The sequence below is a fragment of the Delphinus delphis genome, chromosome X (assembly GCF_949987515.2).
Source record: "Delphinus delphis chromosome X, mDelDel1.2, whole genome shotgun sequence".
In the NCBI taxonomy this organism is placed as follows: Eukaryota; Metazoa; Chordata; class Mammalia; order Artiodactyla; family Delphinidae; genus Delphinus; species Delphinus delphis.
The window spans coordinates 119,352,398-119,369,805 of NC_082704.1; the positions used below are offsets into that span (position 1 = coordinate 119,352,398).

At 53.9% G+C, this 17,408-nt stretch overlaps 1 protein-coding gene across 2 annotated transcripts in view; it reads right to left on the reverse strand.

Annotated features, from left to right (window-relative positions):
- Window positions 1-2,297: 2,297 nt before the first annotated feature.
- The window catches only part of SHROOM2 (shroom family member 2), a 135,581-nt gene continuing 120,470 nt past the window's right edge, over window positions 2,298-17,408 (reverse strand). Inside the window, exons 7-10 of one of the 2 annotated variants that reach the window (XM_060003161.1) lie at window positions 13,702-14,220; window positions 12,438-12,609; window positions 7,620-7,889; window positions 2,298-5,021 (exon numbers count right to left, since the gene is read on the reverse strand). In XM_060003161.1, the coding sequence (XP_059859144.1) occupies window positions 4,755-5,021; window positions 7,620-7,889; window positions 12,438-12,609; window positions 13,702-14,220 (1,228 nt within the window). In that variant the 3' untranslated portion in view covers window positions 2,298-4,754. Of the gene's footprint in view, window positions 5,022-7,619; window positions 7,893-12,437; window positions 12,610-13,701; window positions 14,221-17,408 lie in introns of both variants that reach the window. The other variant, XM_060003160.1, reaches the window with a different exon arrangement.

Consider the following 17,408-nt stretch of genomic DNA (forward strand, 5'->3'; position numbering starts at 1 on the left):
TACCAGCAGATACACATGCACGGCTCAGTCTGACACAGTGCACAGCCTGTACCAGCACACACACACACCACACAGCTCACTGTGACTCGATGCTCAGGTTATACCAGCACACAAACACAGACACACACACCCTACTGTGATTCAGTGCACACCCACACCACTACACACACACACACACACACACACACACCCCTCCGGGGTTCTGTTGTTTTAATGGGAAATGCAGAAAACACACACTCAGGATGCGTGGGCTTTCAGGGTACAGCCACAGGGCAGTACAGCTGACAGGTTAACGATGGAGTCAGTGTCTCCTGCGTCCATGTGCCTGAGACTGGCTCAGCGTGTGCAGTGCAGCTGGCCCTGAAGAAGCAAAACGTTGAGCATCTCCTTCCATGGGTCGTGGAGTGCGGCACAAGGGTCACTGGCTCCCAGAAGCACCATCCCAGCAGCAGCCTAAGGTGCGTTTCCATTGCCCCCTGTGTGATGAATTCCTTGACCATATCAGAACTCACATAAGACAAGCAGAGTATCCTGGTAGAAGGCAAGCATAAAATGTGGGAGGCATTTGTGCACTTTTTAAAAATCTGTGATTTGGGTCAATTTTTTTCTTGTTCTAAATACAAATTCACTCTCCTAATTTTGAGTAATGCTTGTTAAGAAAAATCCCTCCCTCTTGGGGCTTCCCTGGTGGTGCAGTGGTTAAGGATCTGCCTGCCGATGCAGGGCTCACGGGTTGATCCCTGGTCCGGGAAGATCCCACATGCCACGGAGCAACTAAGCCCGTGAGCCACAATACTGAGCCTGTGCTCTAGAGTCTGCGAGCCACGACTACTGAAGCCTGCGCACCTAGAGCCCGTGCTCCACAATAAGAGAAGCCACTGCAATGAGAAGCCCGCGCACTGCAACGAAGAGTAGCCCCCCTCGCCAGAAGTAGAGAAAGCCCGTGCACAGCAACGAAGATCCAACACAGCCCAAAATGAATGAATTAATTTAAAAAAAAAGAAAGAATCCACCTGCCAAAGCAGGGGACACGCATTCAAGCTGTGGTCTGGGAAGATCCCACATGCCGCGGAGCAACTAAGCCCATGTGCCACAACTACTGAGCCTGCACTGTAGAGCCCGCGAGCCACACCTACTGAGCCTGCATGCCGCAAGTACTGAAACCCACGCACCTAGAGCCCGCAACAAAAGTAGCCAGTGCAATGAGAAGCCTGCGCACCACAACGAAGAGTAGCCCCTGCTCACCACAACTAGAGAAAGCCCAATGCAGCCAAAAATAAATAAATTTGTTAAAAACAAAAGAATCCCTCCCTCTCAATTGGCTAACCTTCGGGTCCCACCAACCTGCTGCACAGCAGAAGCGTTTCTAATCAGCCAACCAGGAGCAACTGCCGTGTGCTGGGTGGTTCCGACAGATGCGTTTGGATGCAGGGAAGGCACTTCCTCCAGGTCCAGAATACAGTGATGGCAGCAGAAGTGTGGGCGCTTCCACTGGCACCCCTCTGATCCAGGCACTGGTCCTGAGCACATTAACACATCAGCTCAGTTGCTCTCACAACAGCTCTCCTCCAACTACAGAGGAGGAAGCTGAGGCTGGAGAGGCTGGCACTTGCTCACAGCCATACGCCCGAAGTGACAGAGCTGGCTTTGCTCCAGGAACTTGGCTTCGGGTCCTGGACGATTTCGTGCTCTTCAGTATCGGGCCCTGGTGTGGGAGGTGTGGTCCATCAACGGCCCCAACTCCTCACAGCTCCCTGTAGCCACACTCTGCCACGGGACTTCCGGTTCCTTCCACTAAAGGGGTAGAGCACATGCCTCACCCTCTGACTTCGGGTTTGGCTGCAGCCCTTGCTTTGGCAATGGAAGGTTAGCAGGTGCACTCTAACCAGAGACAGGAGAAGCACCGCTGGGACTGGGCTTGTTCTCTTATGCATCTGCCACTGACCTGCCCAGGCCAAACTCCTGGTGCCAGGAGGAACATGACTGACAGGCACGTGGAGCAGAGCCTGATCTCCAATTTCATGAGCTAACGGAATACGTCTCACTGGACCCTGCTGCGATTTTACAGTGCTTGTTACACAGCACTGCTGTGGCAGGCACTGACTTATACAACCTGTGTCTGTGACATTTTCCTGACTGCAAATTGACTGCCCTTTACTAGACTGGCAGAAATAGTCACATACATACATACATAGAATTAATCCCACCATTTATCAGTGGTTGAAGAATCTAATATACGGTAAGGATATTGCAATTCTTAAAAAAAAAAAAAGATGTAAATCAAAGACATGCTCGGTTCACGGAAGGACACCATTTATTTTGTGAACGTCAAGCAGAATGATCTGTTGAGACGTAAGTGAAAGTATTGAGCGTGAAATCTGTACGCATCTTCCAAAGGCGCAACGCCCCTGACTGGAATCTCACTATACAGAGCATTCCACAGCTGAGCTATGACCAAGGGTGAGCTATCAGCCACCACCGAAGAATGCCAAGGGCAAAACATTAGCACCAGATTGTCTTTATATGCAATAACATAACTATATACAAAGTTATGTACATTGACTCACTGCAATCTGTGGGTCCCCACTAACCAGACATTGAAGAGGCAAACGGGAACGTTGTGATTCTATGTGCTTCGTTAAAAGGACAGTAGAGCACTATATATTGCTATGTAGAAGAGAAAGGGCTCAAAAGACACCAAAAAGCTGGATACAGACACAAATTCTATTTTCACATTTTACAGACATATCATCAAAATGATCACAATACTGTATCTGAAGGGAAAGAATCACAGGTAAAAGCTTTGTGACAATTAAAAACACTGAAATCACCGTGGTTGTCTCCCCGAAGGAGGAAGCAGGGGCAGTGTGTGGGGGGGGTGTCCATGGACAGCCAGCTTTACCTTTCCTGACGTGATCAGTTTTCACAGCAAGTGACCCACACCACGTGGCAAGGACACTTCATTGGCAGAAGAGGGATTTTTCAAGTCAGGAATAGCTTAATTGAATAGGAGTAAAAACTTGAAAAGGCATTTCTCTTTGGCGTCGGTGGGCTGCCAAAGGAGTGTTTATTTTGCCAGCATCAGGGACGCCTGCCAGGTCGGCCCCCTCTACGGGTGCACGGAGATCACTGCGGCAGCCCGGGAGTCCAGTCTCCCCTCTGGCTGGCGAAGTATGGCCTAGTTAGTGTCCTTTAAGACATTTGCGTGCGTCTGTGTTTGGTAAGGCAGCAGCCACTGCTGACAGAGGGACATCTCCCCCCGCCGCTGGAAAACTTCTTTTATAGGAGTAAGAGGAATAAGGAGTAAAACGATCTCACAGATCAAACCAAAGTCTGCACATGACCTCGACGTGAAGTTATCCTAGGGCTTCTCCCGCCATTAACCACACATTTCAACAGATGAGCACTGTGACGAAACTCACCACTCCACAGTGATCAGGTTAAAAAGAAGTACGTGAGAACCACGCCACTGGTGGCTAAAACATCGATTCACGTGCTTACTCGCCATGCATATATCCTCTGGTGAAGTGTCTGTTTCAGTCTTTTGCCCACCTTTTAATCGGGCTGTTTGTTTTCTTACTGTTAAGTTTGAGCGTTCTTATACATTCTGGATACAAACGGTTTGTCACATACATGATTTGCAAGTTATTTTCTCCTAGCCTGTGATCTGTCCAGTGGAAAATGACAGCTTGACAGTTTTCTTTAGTGAATAGACTCTTTACCATCTCCCATCTCACAATTTCAACCACTAAAAAAGGGTACTAGGAGCTGTATACTGTGTGGCAGAAAACGATTGGGTCTAGGAGTTCTGTGGTCCACCGGGACCTCTGAGAAACCAGAGCAACGGTTCTTAAACGGTATGTGGCCCTTACGGCACGGTAACAAATAGAGGCAAAAAGAGAGAAATTGCCAATTGTAATTAAGGATCATACACATGCAAAATAAATGTTCTGGGGAAAGAGTAAGTTAAGAAATATCTCGTCGGCCTTAAGCAAAAAAACACCTAGCAAGCACATTTACCGGACACACTTTTAGCCAAGTAATTTCTCTTTGCAGGAAAATACCATTTGAACCGCGACGTCAGCCGAGAAGTCCTAAAACCGTGTGTCTGCTTTGCGTGTGTTTTAAAGCGCGAACGCTTTAAGTGGCAATTTTAGTGAGTGAACCCAGCATGTACGCTCTTCTTTTCACAGTTGGTTTTTAACCACATGGAAAACCATTCACCTTTGCAGAGTGTTACTAAAGTATCATCCTGATTTTTGCTGGGCCGCAGATCATCCTTATAGGACAGACACAACGAACGCTCAACACTTCTGGGCCAACAGGAGAAGCCGGCAGCTGCCACCTCCCGTGACCCACCGGAGAGGTCGTGCGCCAGGCTTTGCCCGACACGCGCTCATTGCCTCCTGAGAGGAGGAAGGGGTGCAGCGTGGGGAGACGGAAGGGCAGACCCGAGCCGGCAAGGACCACGTGCGTGCACCTCGGGACCAGAGCTCAGTCCGTACTCGGGAACTCACCGTTCACCGGGCGCCACGTGGGGTTGCTTCCAGGCCAAGGGTGACGGGGAGCCACTCTGCTCAGCAGGGAACTAAGACATCAATCAATCATCCCAAACGCGCCCACGGAAATTATTGCTTTTCTAACGGCCATTTGGTTCTGGGAGGGATTCTCTCTCCAGGACCTAAGTCCAGGCTGGGGTTTTCATCTGCCTCCTGTTGCGTGCCCCGCCGGGGAGGCGTCGGGCCGCAGGCCCCTCATTTGCCTCTGTCGGGCGGAAGGCTGTCCAGCAGGCACTTGAGCTGCTCTTCGCCCAGGTGGATCTTGTCCTCCAGCTCGCGCTGCTCGATGAGGAGGGCCGATTTCATCCTCACGAAGTGTGCGTAGTCGGCCAGGCTGTCCTGGCTGAGGTAGCTGGCCAGGATGTCGGACACGATGCCCTCCCGGCGGTCCAGGTTCTCCTTCAACTCCTTGGCGTCCTCGTGCTGCTGGATCAGGACCCGCTGCTTCTCGAGCAGGGATTGCTGGAGAGACAGAGAGAGACGAGCCTGCTGGGGACCAGGCAGTGGCGGTGGTGGGGGGGGCCGGGGGGGAACAGTGTCCGGCAGCTCTTTTGGGGGCTGGTCCAGTGGAGACCCTGACGCCACCCGAGTTAGGGACCCGCGCAGAAGCACCTGGGGCGTGGGCAGGAGGCACCTCGCGGAGCAGAGGCCCCAGCGCCAGCTCCCCCGTTGGCGCTCTTGGGCCGCTGCCACCTCCACTTGCTCCTGTCTCCGTGAAAGGCCGTGAGGAACACGGGAGCCATCCAGGCACAAAATGCTCCAGGACCGGGAGATGCTCAGGAAGAGCAAAGGGCTGAGGCAGCCGGTGTGCGTCCAAGGCCTTTCCCTGCCAATACCGTGGCCAAACGGACACAAGGCGCAGGTTCTAAAGAGATTCCAGGGCAGGACTGCTAGACCCTTCCGGCAGACGGAGCTGCAGCCCGGGAGCAAAGCTGTAGCTGAGGCCGTGAGAGGGGGCGGTGGGGCGGGGGGAGAGACCGCGCCTGTCGGGGAGGTGCCCTCTCTCCTTCCGAGGGTCCCGCCCTGGGTCACACAGACGCCCCCGTTTCCAGAACGCAGCACTCACAGTCGCTGTCTGCCCACAGGGCGCGCCCCCACTTCCCCTGCCCTCTCTAACTTTAATGAAAACTGAGGGGGGGAGAGGTGAACGCGGTAGATGTCTGCAAGTGCCGGCTGGCAGAACCCACGGACGCCCTGTCCTCGGTGCGAGTTTCTGACACCAGCAGGGCCACCTTGCAGCTTGGACATTCTACCCACGGCCACGCATGAGCATCCCGGGTGCGCGAGTGCTCTGCAGAGCGCCGATCCACAGAAAGAGCTCAGAAAAGGTGAGCTGCTATCAAACGGAGGCTGACAGCAGAAGCTGCTCCTGGGGTGAGGCTTCCGGGAAGTGCCCCCGACTGCACAACCTTTCGGGGTCACCTGTTCCGGGGGACACCTTGAGCTTCAGGTGCTTGTGAAACAAAGACAATGTATTTTCACGGCAAGAGGCAAGGTATAAGGCCAATTCATGCCAACCAAAAGGGAAACAGACCTCAACTGATGCGAGAAATGCGGTTCGGGCCACTAAGGTCAGCTGGGCTCCCTGGCAACTAGAAGCTGCTGATGGGAGGGAGGGATTCACGTGTCTGCATCTGCCCACGTGCTCATTTTCTACCTGGGAAGACAGGGGAAGCCGCCTACAGCCTGAGGCCACATCTTTTCACTCCTTAGCGTGCCTGTCTCTGCAAACCGCAGCTTTCCCAAGCCCTGGCTGCCGGACCCGGAGATGTTCATCTGGCACCGGCCACACGGGAGGCTAGCCCACTGTGCTGCCCCTGGACGTGGTGACTGAGCACTCCTTTGGGTCCACGAAGGTGACGCTGCATCAGCCACACACAGCCATGGGGGAGCGCGCCTGTCTGCTTCTCCTCCCTCCCACGGCCCCCCTAGGGATGCAGTTAGGAGCTATGCAGCCAGGTCCCCAGGAGGACCACGGTCCCCGGTGTGTGACTGCTTCTACTTTCTCCAATTCTAAGTAAGGCTTGGTCAGTCCCAAGCAACGGGAGAGAAGGAGGAGCTGAGCTGCAAAGATGTTACTATGTTTCATTTAATCGATCCTTGAGAGTTTACTATTTCAATTACAAGTAAGTCTCTCTTTCCCATTCATGTTATTTCCCTAAGTTCTTTCAGATAAACTGGGCAAAGACGGCAAGAGCAGCAAAATGGAATGCGAACGTAACCCAAGGGGATCGGGGTCCAAAGCCCGTTACTTTTTCGACCCTTATGCAATACGTTCCGTGATTGATAGTCACTAACGACTTGGCTAAGCACAAAAGATCACGGGCTCAAAGCCACGCGCTTTGTAAGATCTTTCTGTGTAACCTGAAACCACTCTCACCTGGAGTCCAGGGGGAGGGGTGCCTTTTCTGCTCCCCTTGTAGAGAAGTTAAGGTGCCTTATTAATGATGAAGATGATCATTTTGAAGGCCTATTATGTGGAAAGAAGCAAACTAGATGTGCTCCTGCTACCGGACCTACGAAGTAGTAAAGCCTGTAGGGTAGATGGTGTCTTGCATGTGCAAAGAGCAGACACGCAGACCCACTAAGAAATGTCCCAAGTTGCACTGCTGTGGAGGGAGGAGGAAAGCAGAGCAGCTGTTAGACTCATTCTAGACCCTGCCGGCCCTCTTGTGAAGTCCCAGCAACCACATCACCATCAAACGGCACTGTCACTGGGGGCCGAGGACTCGTCAGGCAGCGGGGGAGCTCCACTTACCCACTTACCTGCGGTGGGGAAAGGTTACTAGGAAGAGACCGACACTAGCAGCGGTCGTGGGACTATACGAGAAGAGGTCCACTCTCCCGGACGCGCGCCGCTTCGCCTCCACCCCCCACCCCACCCCCCACCCCCGCTACAAGGACGGAGCGAGCAAGCCCTGGGCGTTCAACCGGCGTCTTGCGCTATGAGGAGGACAGGTGGCCGCGGTGGCTGAAAGAGTCTTCCCGGCGGTCTGCTCCACCCCCCACAGGAAAGCCACACCCCGCTCCGCCTTCCAGGTCAGCCCTGGCCATAGTTACCCGATCGCCAGGAGCAGTGCCGTCGTCCAGATTGTTGAGGGCGTTTTCCACGCGGGCCAGGCGGCCGGACAGCGACAGCAGGAGGTTCACCACCTTGTCCAGGTCCCCGATGAACATGCGGAACTTGTCGAACTCGTTGGGCTTGCAGACGGCCTTGGCCAGGGCCTCCACCTCGTCGCCCAGCGCGCTGTTGGCCTGCATGTCCTCCCGCAGGCTCTGCCGCGCCTGCCGCAGCACCTGCAGCTTGCGACCGATGCTCTCGATGAGCTCCTGCTGTGGGCACAGGGCAGGGGACGCGGTCAGGGCCGCCTTGCGGCACCCCCTCACCCATCCCGGATCTGCGGGCCACTCAGCTCAGCCGGGCGGCAGCTTGTTTGGCATCAGTAAATAACAGGGGGACTTCCCCGGGGGCGCAGTGGTTGGGAATCCGCCTACCAATGCAGGGGGCACGGGTTCGAGCCCTGGTCCCAGAAGATCCCACATGCCGTGGAGCAACTAAGCCCGTGCGCCACAACTACTGAGCCTGCGCTCTAGAGCCCGCAAGCCACAACTACTGAAGCCCAAGTGCTGCAACTACTGAGGCCCGCGCGCCCAGAGCCCGTGCTCCACAACGAGAAGCCACCGCAATGAGAAGCCCGCGCGCCGCAACTAGAGAAACCCGCGTGCAGCAACGAAGACCCAACGCAGCCATAACTAACTAACTGGGGATGTTTAAGACTAGGGGAAGGATAAGGCCTTCCTGTTCAATCATTGGCGTTTGATTTAGAAACGGAACAGAACAAACCTATTCTCATCCTGTGACTGTCCTATCAGACTATGCAGGAGTGGGACCCCTGGGGCTACTCACGGTAAACCTCGTTTCAGCCTGTATCTTTGCAAGGATTCTCCGGGCCTCTGTGATACCCTGTGCTTCCTTCTTCGTTTTTTGCTTTTGTTTTTTCTGGCCGCGCTGTGCGGCTTGTGGGATCTTAGTTCCCCGACCAGGGATCACACCCAGGCCCTCAGCAGTGAAAGCACCGAGTCCTCACCCCTGGACCGCCGGGCAAGTCCCTGCGCTTCCTTCTTTGGCAGTTCCCAATTGGAAGACTTACATGCACACAAGTTATTGAGTCTGGTACTGAACGTCTGGTACTGAACTCCGTGATTAAAACGTGTCTTCCATGTAGAATGAGCAATAAAAATTAAGACAAATGAAGGATGTCAATGAACTTAGGCAAGTCTTTCACAATAATAAAGTACTGATCTCCATTTGACCAAAATGTAAATAAATGACTTCTTTAAACGTCATGAAATATACAGGCTGCAACGTTTACCGTCCCGCCTCTTTTCTCGGGTGCTGTTCTGTGGCATTGAGGCATGCACGGCGCTGTGGGTAGCACCGCCACCCATCTCCACATCCTCTCCATCCTCCGAAACGGAAAGTCCGAGCATTCAGTACGAGCTCCCCATTCCCCCCTCCTGCCAGCTCTCGAAATGACGAATTTTTACAGAGCAAAAATGACACGTACAAAGGACCTTTTAATCGGTCACCATCCTGAAGTGAAGCGGCACCATGTGGTCCGAGTTGAGGGGCAGAGAAAGCAGATTATCGGTCTCGTGGGTCATCACATTTGAGAAAAATTACAAGGACCGCTCAGAAGGGGTCCAGCAGGGAAGCCTTCCCCAGAAAAACCCTGTTCCCATGACTACGGACGTGCTTCTGCTGTTAAACCCACGCATGGCGGATGCCAACCGGCGGCCCGCCCTGACACAGTGAGCGGTGAAGGGCCAACAGCGAGAAGCAAAGTCACCCGTTGTCCTTTTCGGAACCCTGCTGCCACCCGCCCTGCACGAGTCCGCCAACCTCGTGTCGACGGACACGGCAGGTTACGTGGGGTTTAGGAGGCCAACGCATCCCTGTGCTAGCCTGAGGCTGGGGTGATGAAAACGGAGGCAGTGCTCTGCTGCCCGCACCCAAATGAGGATTAAACAATTAGTTGGAATGTTAAGTCCGATTAGGATTTTTAAACTCAGTCTGTTGCTCCACAGTGAGTAACACTATTTCATGTACAACAGACCCATGAAAATGGTCCGAGCCGTCCACCGCCCCCCCCCGCCCCGTCCTGGGGCAGTTTCCAAACTCTGGCCCCAGACGGAGTCCGCAGGGCTCGGCAGGGAGAAGGCTCAGTCTCGTGAAACCCTCCAGGATGGTGTCCAGAGCTAAGCAGGGAGCAGTTGCCCCGACCTCCAGGGCTAACATGAAGATGGGTGAAATCCCCGGAGGCTCAGCCCGCTGCTTGGCATGCAGTAGGCGCCTGTCCACAGCCGCTGCCGGCAAGACTGCAAGTGTGCATGAGAAGCTGCTCCGAGCTCACCGCTACCGTTCGGTAGACACTGCCCCATCCCAGGGACTATTTGGGCAGGAGGGAAAAAAAAAAAAATCAAACCACCTCGGGAGACCCGCTGAAGTGCTGGAGGCACCCTACACTTCGTATGCCTGATACGGGTGATCTGTGTCTCAGGACGATGCTTTCAAAGAGGGTCTCCATGCAGCGTTTTTCCTATCAAGCGAGCCATCAAGTCCTCCCAAGCGCACCTGCACGGCCCTCCCTTCTCCTCGTCCCGTGCACACTTCGTAAGCGCGTGACACCGTAGATATGAGGGCACTGGAAAGGCAGCAGAGGCAGCGCAGCCAGGAGAACAGGACTACTGGGTCAGCGACAGCACTGACCTAGCGCTTAAAGCATTTCCTGCTTGGGGTGAAAGTGCCCGACATACGCTTACTGAACCAAAAACATCAGTTGACTTAGGAATTTAATCCTGGTGGGGTGATGGGCAGGGGGCAAGCTCACAGTCTCATGTCAATCCCAAAGCCGGCATCTCGTGCCCCCAAAGAAATCGGAAGAGGCCCCAGACAGATGAAAGGAGCGGTACCAAGGCTGCTGCTTCCCAAATTCAGTACATCATGAGAAACAAAGGCACAGTGTAAAGAACATAGTTCTTTGCATCTAGGGTGTGGACGGAATTAAAACTGTCCAAACTGGATGTTTTTTCTAGGTGTATGAGAATAACAACACTTTGTTTTTTTAAATTCATTATTTTTAAGAACGTGGAAAACACAACCGGAAGAAAGCAAATGGTACCCTGTGCCAGACACAGGGCCTCTAAAATCCCAGGACCAAAACTCTTAGTTTTCATTTCCTTTTTGAATTAAAAAAAGGCTATCACTTCCTAAATTGAAAGTCACTTTCTCTTACACAAGGGTCAGGGTATTTCTTCTGGAATGGGTTTGTGTATCATATTTGAAACCAATCAATGGCATTTTTTAAACAACTAACAATACGAGGAGGTATTAAACATTATCCTTTGCAAGGGTCTTGTCAAAGCAAATTGGTATTTTTTATGAAAGCCCCTTCCAAGATGCTAAGTGTACGGAAAAATGCACCAAATGCTGGTTCCCTCCTTTTTCTCCTGGTGCTGACTACGCATGCTCAAAGCCCCTGGAATTAAACCAACAGCACATGCTATCCTCTGAAGCTGACTGCCTTGGGCAATTCCTTTCTCCCTTTATGCTAAATCCTTCCTAAGAAAAAAACCAGGTAATCACACCTAGATGTCACAAGTCTGGCCCGTTGACATGCCGTGAAGATCTGAAGCTCGTACAGTAGTGAAGACATCGGCACTGATAGCAATAATTATGTCCCTACCGTGACCTCATGGTTACACGCTATTTCACCTCTGACCTCCTCTCTAATCCTCCCCCTTCCTTGTCCACACAGCTCCAGCTATTGGTCGCTGCTGCTTCCCCCATGTGTCACAAAACTCCCACCCCAGGGCCTTTGCACTTGCTGCCCAAACCCCACTCCCCCAGACCCTCCCCAGATCAACCAGACATTCGCTCACATCACTCCAGGTCTCTGTTCATCATCCGCTCATCAGAGCCTTCTCTACAATCATCCTCCTTTACCTCTCTCTATTCCTTCTCGCTGCTTTAGTTTTCTGACCACCCGACCTACTCCATTAAGGGTTGGCAAACTTTTTCTATAAACGGCCAAACAGTAAATCTTTTAGACTTCAGGGACCACACAGCCACTGTTGCAACTACTCAACACTGCTGGTGTAGCGTGAAAGCTACCAGAGACCATATGTAAATGAATGAGTGTGGCCGTGTTGCAATAAAACTGTATTTACAAGAGCAGGTGGGGGGCAGGGATTGGCCCACGGGGCCCTGTTTGTTTTTTTATATTTGTTTTTATGTTGGCTATCCATCTCCTCTGTGAGCACACAAGTGCCTTCAGGGAAATAAAGACTGACTCCAGTCTGTTTTGTCTACTGCTGTATCCCCTAGTGCCTGGGTGAGTTTTTGGAGTTGAACAGATGATGCTTTTTGGTTAACAACGCACTTCACAATATACTGTTGAATTTAATTAACATCATCGGATCACAGATGATCACAGATATTTGAAACGGATAGTCAAAGAGGACATGTGCCTTGCGGAAGGTCATACAATTAAGCCCTCTGGATTTAACTGGGGTAGAAGAGACATATCAGTTGACCTTAAAATGAGAGAGACTGGTGGCCACCTAGCTTATTTGACACTGGATCTCATTACAAAGAGATGGCAAAGAGACCCTGGCAGAGAGGCCCAATTTTAGAACAGAAGACTCACCCACAAAGGGCTTAATACACAGGCCCAAATGTCAGCGTCCCACATAGAAGCCCAACACCAACGGCGCTCGGCGCAGGGCCCAGGGTCGGGGTGGAGCCGGGTGCCGCCCCCGGCCGGCCTGCCTGCCAGCCAGCTGGCGCGTTCTCGTTTGGAATTGCAGCTCCCCTACCTTCTTCACCGACAGGTCGTGGTCGGCCTCACTCCCTGAATCCTCTTCGGCTTCTTGCTGGTCCTGCAGGTCTTTCATCTTAATCAGCAGCTCCGCCTTGGGGGCCGATGTGCTGTAGTAGGTGGAGTTGGTGGCCAGGGACACGGCCGCCGGCACACTCAGCTCCTCCTTCCTGGGTAACAAAACATCAGAACACCCGTTAGCTCTGAGCGTACACACAGATGTGCCCGCGAGTCCCACAGCCTGGGCTGTGACCGGCAAATGGTGGTGCTAACGGAAAGGCACCAGCTAGAGAGATGAGACAGCAAGAGTGGGGAAGGAGTAGGTTGTGAGGTCAGAACTAAAACACCCCGCCAGGTGGTGCTCGAAGGCTCGCCCCGGAGGGAGGAGAGTGCAGATGGTATCCGCCGGGAGCCCGAGGTCCATGGGGAGAGGTCTGCCGCTATCCGTAGGCGTGGCCGCACGCCCAAGGTCACCGGGCACCTTTCTACCAGCAGCCGCATTTGCTGCCTCTTGCTACGGCCTAACTTCCTGTCTGCCAGGCTGCCAGGTACTCCCGCCTACCGTCAGCCAACGATGCTTATGGAGACCATGTACAGAAACAGGAGAGATGTGAGCAGATACACCTTTGTGGGCAGGTGACTGAAGGACGGGCTGGAAAGCGCTCTTTACGGAACCTATTGCAGCAAGTTCACTCCCTCAGTTAAATAAGCAACAACAGAAAACCTCTTTCATAAACACATACACTAAGAAGTAGTCTCAACTTTCACCCCTCTTGTGACAAGTTTCTCAGCTTCCGTACTAGTGACACTTGGGGCCGGACCATTCTTTGATGGGGGGCCGTCCTGTGCAGTGCAGAGCCGCAAGCAGCATCCCTGGTCTCCACCCACTAGATGCCGGGGCACCTCTCCCAGTGGTGGCAACCAAGTGTATCGCGACATTGCCAACTGTCCCGTGGCGGGAGACAACAGCCTCCGGCTGAGAACCACCGCCTCGTGAGAAGAAGCCCCGTGGGCATCTCCGGAAACGTATATTTTCACATCTTTGCCAGGACCTGACGTCATCATCCCCAGAATGGGCTTTTAATTTCGGGAGGGTGACAAAAGAGCCCCAGAGTGCTAATAAGCACTTATGGAAATCTGTCCCCAAAGAGCAGTCACGAAAACAGACAAACAGATACACTCGCTCGCCCTCGTAAGCCTAAGAGGCACCGGGCAAAACCACATCCAGCCAGGGGGCAGAACCCAGGGCGGCGTCTACTCACTCCTCGTCTGTGGTTCTGGGAGAGGGGATTTTGGGGAGCAGCTTCCTCCGCTGCTGAGCTTCCTCCAAGAGGTGCTCGTCTTTGGGGAAGATGCCCTCCATAAGGTCCATGGTGGTTTTGATCTTCACGCTGGGGTCCAGGATATCCGCCAGGGACTTATCCTTGCCCGCGATCTCGCGGGCCAGCTCCTCCGACTTGAGGTCTTCGGCAGTCCTCTCTTTGGCCTTCACGTAGCTGAGCGTGGGCGTGGAGGCCCGGCTGTCCTTGGCCGTGGGCACCGGGGTGCCAGGGGGCTGGGGCTCGGCGCCCTGGCGGCTGTACAGGCAGAAGCGGGAGTAGGACTGCTCGGACGTGCTAAGCGTCTTGATCTGGTCCCGCTCGAGCCCGCTGGGCAGCACGGGTGGCTCCGGGACGCGGGCCAGGCCCTGGCGGCTCTCCTTCTCGGGCTGGCTTTCCGAGTGCACGATCTTGATGGGCACCATCTTCACCGTGGTGTTGTTGTCCATCACCCGCTCGATTCTGCAAAGAGAAGGGCCGTCTGTTAAAGACACGCTGTACGCCCAGGCACAGACCAGAATTAGAAATTGGATGAGAAATCGGCTGGTTTCCGCATCCCCTTACAGCCTGACTCAAAGGCCTGCAGCGGCCCCAGGGGAGAAGCCTTCATGGTCACACGTCCCAGGATGGGGAGGCCAGGTTGAGGAGTGCCTGCCACCCCTACCTTGATCTCCTAAGCCTCCTGGGCGTGTAGGTGTCTCTCCGTTTTCCAACTGTCACCTGCACGCCTGAAGGCACATCCGTGGGCCTACTGACAGAAGGGCAGTGTGATGCTCATTTGTTTTTAGGTCAATGGCAGAGCCAACGGTAAGAAGCCTGCTCAGTGAGATTTTCTTTTGCAAGGGAGCCCTGCAACAGACAGGCGTGTTTCACAGAATTAGCGCCGGTGCGTCAGCCAGCGTCTCTCACAGCTGGGTGCCTGCGTGGTCCTCGCGGTGGCCGGAGGACGCCTTTAGAACAAGCAGCCGTGTTCTGAGCAGACGCTGAGCGCCGCCCGGTCCTGGTCCCGGTTGGAAGCGTCCTTGGACCCTCGTGCGCCCCGGGTCTCACCCCACCTGCCTGCCACTGCCCCACACTTCGAGCTGCCCTCCACACGGCATTTCATATCAGACAGATAAGAATCCAGCAGCGAACGTGGGACACGCTGCTCCTGCGCTATCTTGGAAATGACTCATGCAGGCGTCCTTTTAAAAAAAAATAAAATAAAATAAAAAAAGTTTGTCGGTGAAAGCGGGGGAGGCACCTCGAGCAGCCACATGGAAGAGAAAACGGAAAGGAACGGCCTGGTCGAGGCAATGGGGCTGCGTCAGGGGCCACCCGAAAGCCGGCTGGTGCCGGGGATCCCCCGGACCAGGGCCGCTGGGACACAAATCCATTTCAAATACCCTTGAAGGACAAATTGGAGAAAGAGAGCCATCTGCTGGTAGCCAGGAGGGAAGGCAAAAGACAGGCCAAAATCATACAACCAACACCCCGACTTGTTCCTAACTCAGCGTAAAACCACTTCTATGATCCGAATGGACGTAATCTTATGGTGCACAAGGGGCATAACACAACACATTACGGTTCTTTCCTTGTTCCTAAGGGTGGGGCACGCAGGCTACAATGAAATAACTTTATTTTCTTCTCTCCTCCAGCAGAAACCACTGAGAGCAGAGGTGTTTGTTTATTAATCTAGGTGGTCATATATAGTCCCTGTCGTGCCTTCTTAGTGAATAAATTTCAAAAGGCTGTCACTCCGGGCATAATACTGCTGAGACATGCTGAACTTCCGAAGGAAAATTCTGGCATCTTATCGAAGCAAGGACACACAAACAAGAACCCCTCTTCATTCCATTCCTTGCATTCCATGCGTAGAGACCCTCAACTCCTGTTAGGGACTTCAAAGTCAGCCTGTATTTGCATCTCCCCCGGCCCGATTCGTGGGGAAACTTAATTTCCAGCGAAGGAAGACACGAGGTAAAAACAAAAACAAATCCTCCGCAGGTTGTCCTATACTTTCCAACAAAGCATCTCTTCCTGGTCATTTCTAAGCACAAATGATCTCTCCTCTTGAAACCTAGGCAGACTTTCACATTTAAGAAGTCTGATGAACTTCTACCTCAAAGTGAAGACAAAACACAGTGGACAAGACCTTACCGCAGCCAGACCGCATCCGTTCCTCATGGTAAGCCGGACCAGGAGGGATGGAGGATGCGGGCTGTGCCAGGCCTGGCCCCCTCTCCGTGCAGCGGCTCCTCTCAGAGCGCGGGCTCCGTCCAGGTGAGCCGCCGGCCGCCCACAGGGGCCCAGCCCCCCACAGCAAGCAGTCCAACCTGCTGTGCTCACACACCCAGTCCCGAGGGAGCCCTCAGCCCACATGCCACCCTGGGTCTGATAAACCACAACCCCCACAAGGACATTCTCCAACCACAAGATGCCCGAGGTGACCGCAAGACTGTCCGAACGACCCCGAAGCAGCCCCCCAGCTCCATGCTCACACACGCTCCCAAACCCAGAAACCGGCCCCAGGAAATCTCCTGGGAACACTGCTGGGCGCAATGAAATCTCTCATTTTCACTCGCCCGTGCTGCTGGGCATTGTCTCCATGTTGTTGTAAACCAGCAAAACCCTCAAAATTTTAGAAGTTTTTTTCATAGTAAGCTTCCTGGCTTTGCAACAGGAGTTGAGGTATTTTTATTCGGAGTGAATGACTCTGAAATTCCCCACAGGGTGGGAAGGCTGCACTTTCTGCATCCGCGGCCTGGCACGAGGGAGGGCTCTGGACCTGCCTGCTGAATTCGGGAAGGCGTGTCTCAGGGACACAGGAGCTGCTCTGCACCCCGGCTGGTTCCCCAGCAGAGGTAACTGGAGGGAGGGACAGATGAACGCGGAGGGAGGTGAGGGGGGCGGGTAGTGCTCAAGAAATCAGTCAGCACACGTGCAGACAAGAAGAGAGTCTCTGAGCTGTGCCCAAACACCAGGCAGCTTGCGAGGCCCCGGCCACTGTGTTGCGCTCGCTGCCTGTTGGTGGCTGATGGTGGGTATGGAGCCGGCCAGCGCTCGTGTGGAGCGCCGGCCTCTGGTTCGCAGTGTATGCCACGGGCATGCCACTCTCTCAGGCCCACGCTAACCGGTAACACCCGCTCTGGGGACGGGGACACCGAACTCAGTACAGTATGAGCCACTTCCTCGGCAGGAAGTTCGTGGGTGGCGTGGCTACCGTCTGCTGCACTGTGCTCCCTGAGGGGACATGTACCGAGGTAGCTCTGCACGCTGACCAGAACCGGGTGCTCTACGAGGGCTGGCACAGCAAGGGACGAGACAGCCTTCGCTGTCCCAAATGACACACTGGATGGGAACAGAGCGGACGCCTGAAGACACCGGCACTCAGTATCGTCAACAAGTACCGCCACGGGTTGTTGAAATCCCTCTCACATAAAAGACAGGGCAAGAAGACCCACACTCGCTCAGGACAAGAAAAAATGAAAACCACTTCCCACCTCCTGAAGTCTACAGACGTGGTGAGCACTGAGCAAACACGTGGCCCTGTTTCTCCGCAAAGCCGTGGAGCCCGCTGTGCCCAAACCAGCTCCCGAGGCCCGAGGGGCCCGGTCACCTTCCCTACAGCGGTACCAACACACTCCACCAACCACACAAACTACTTCATC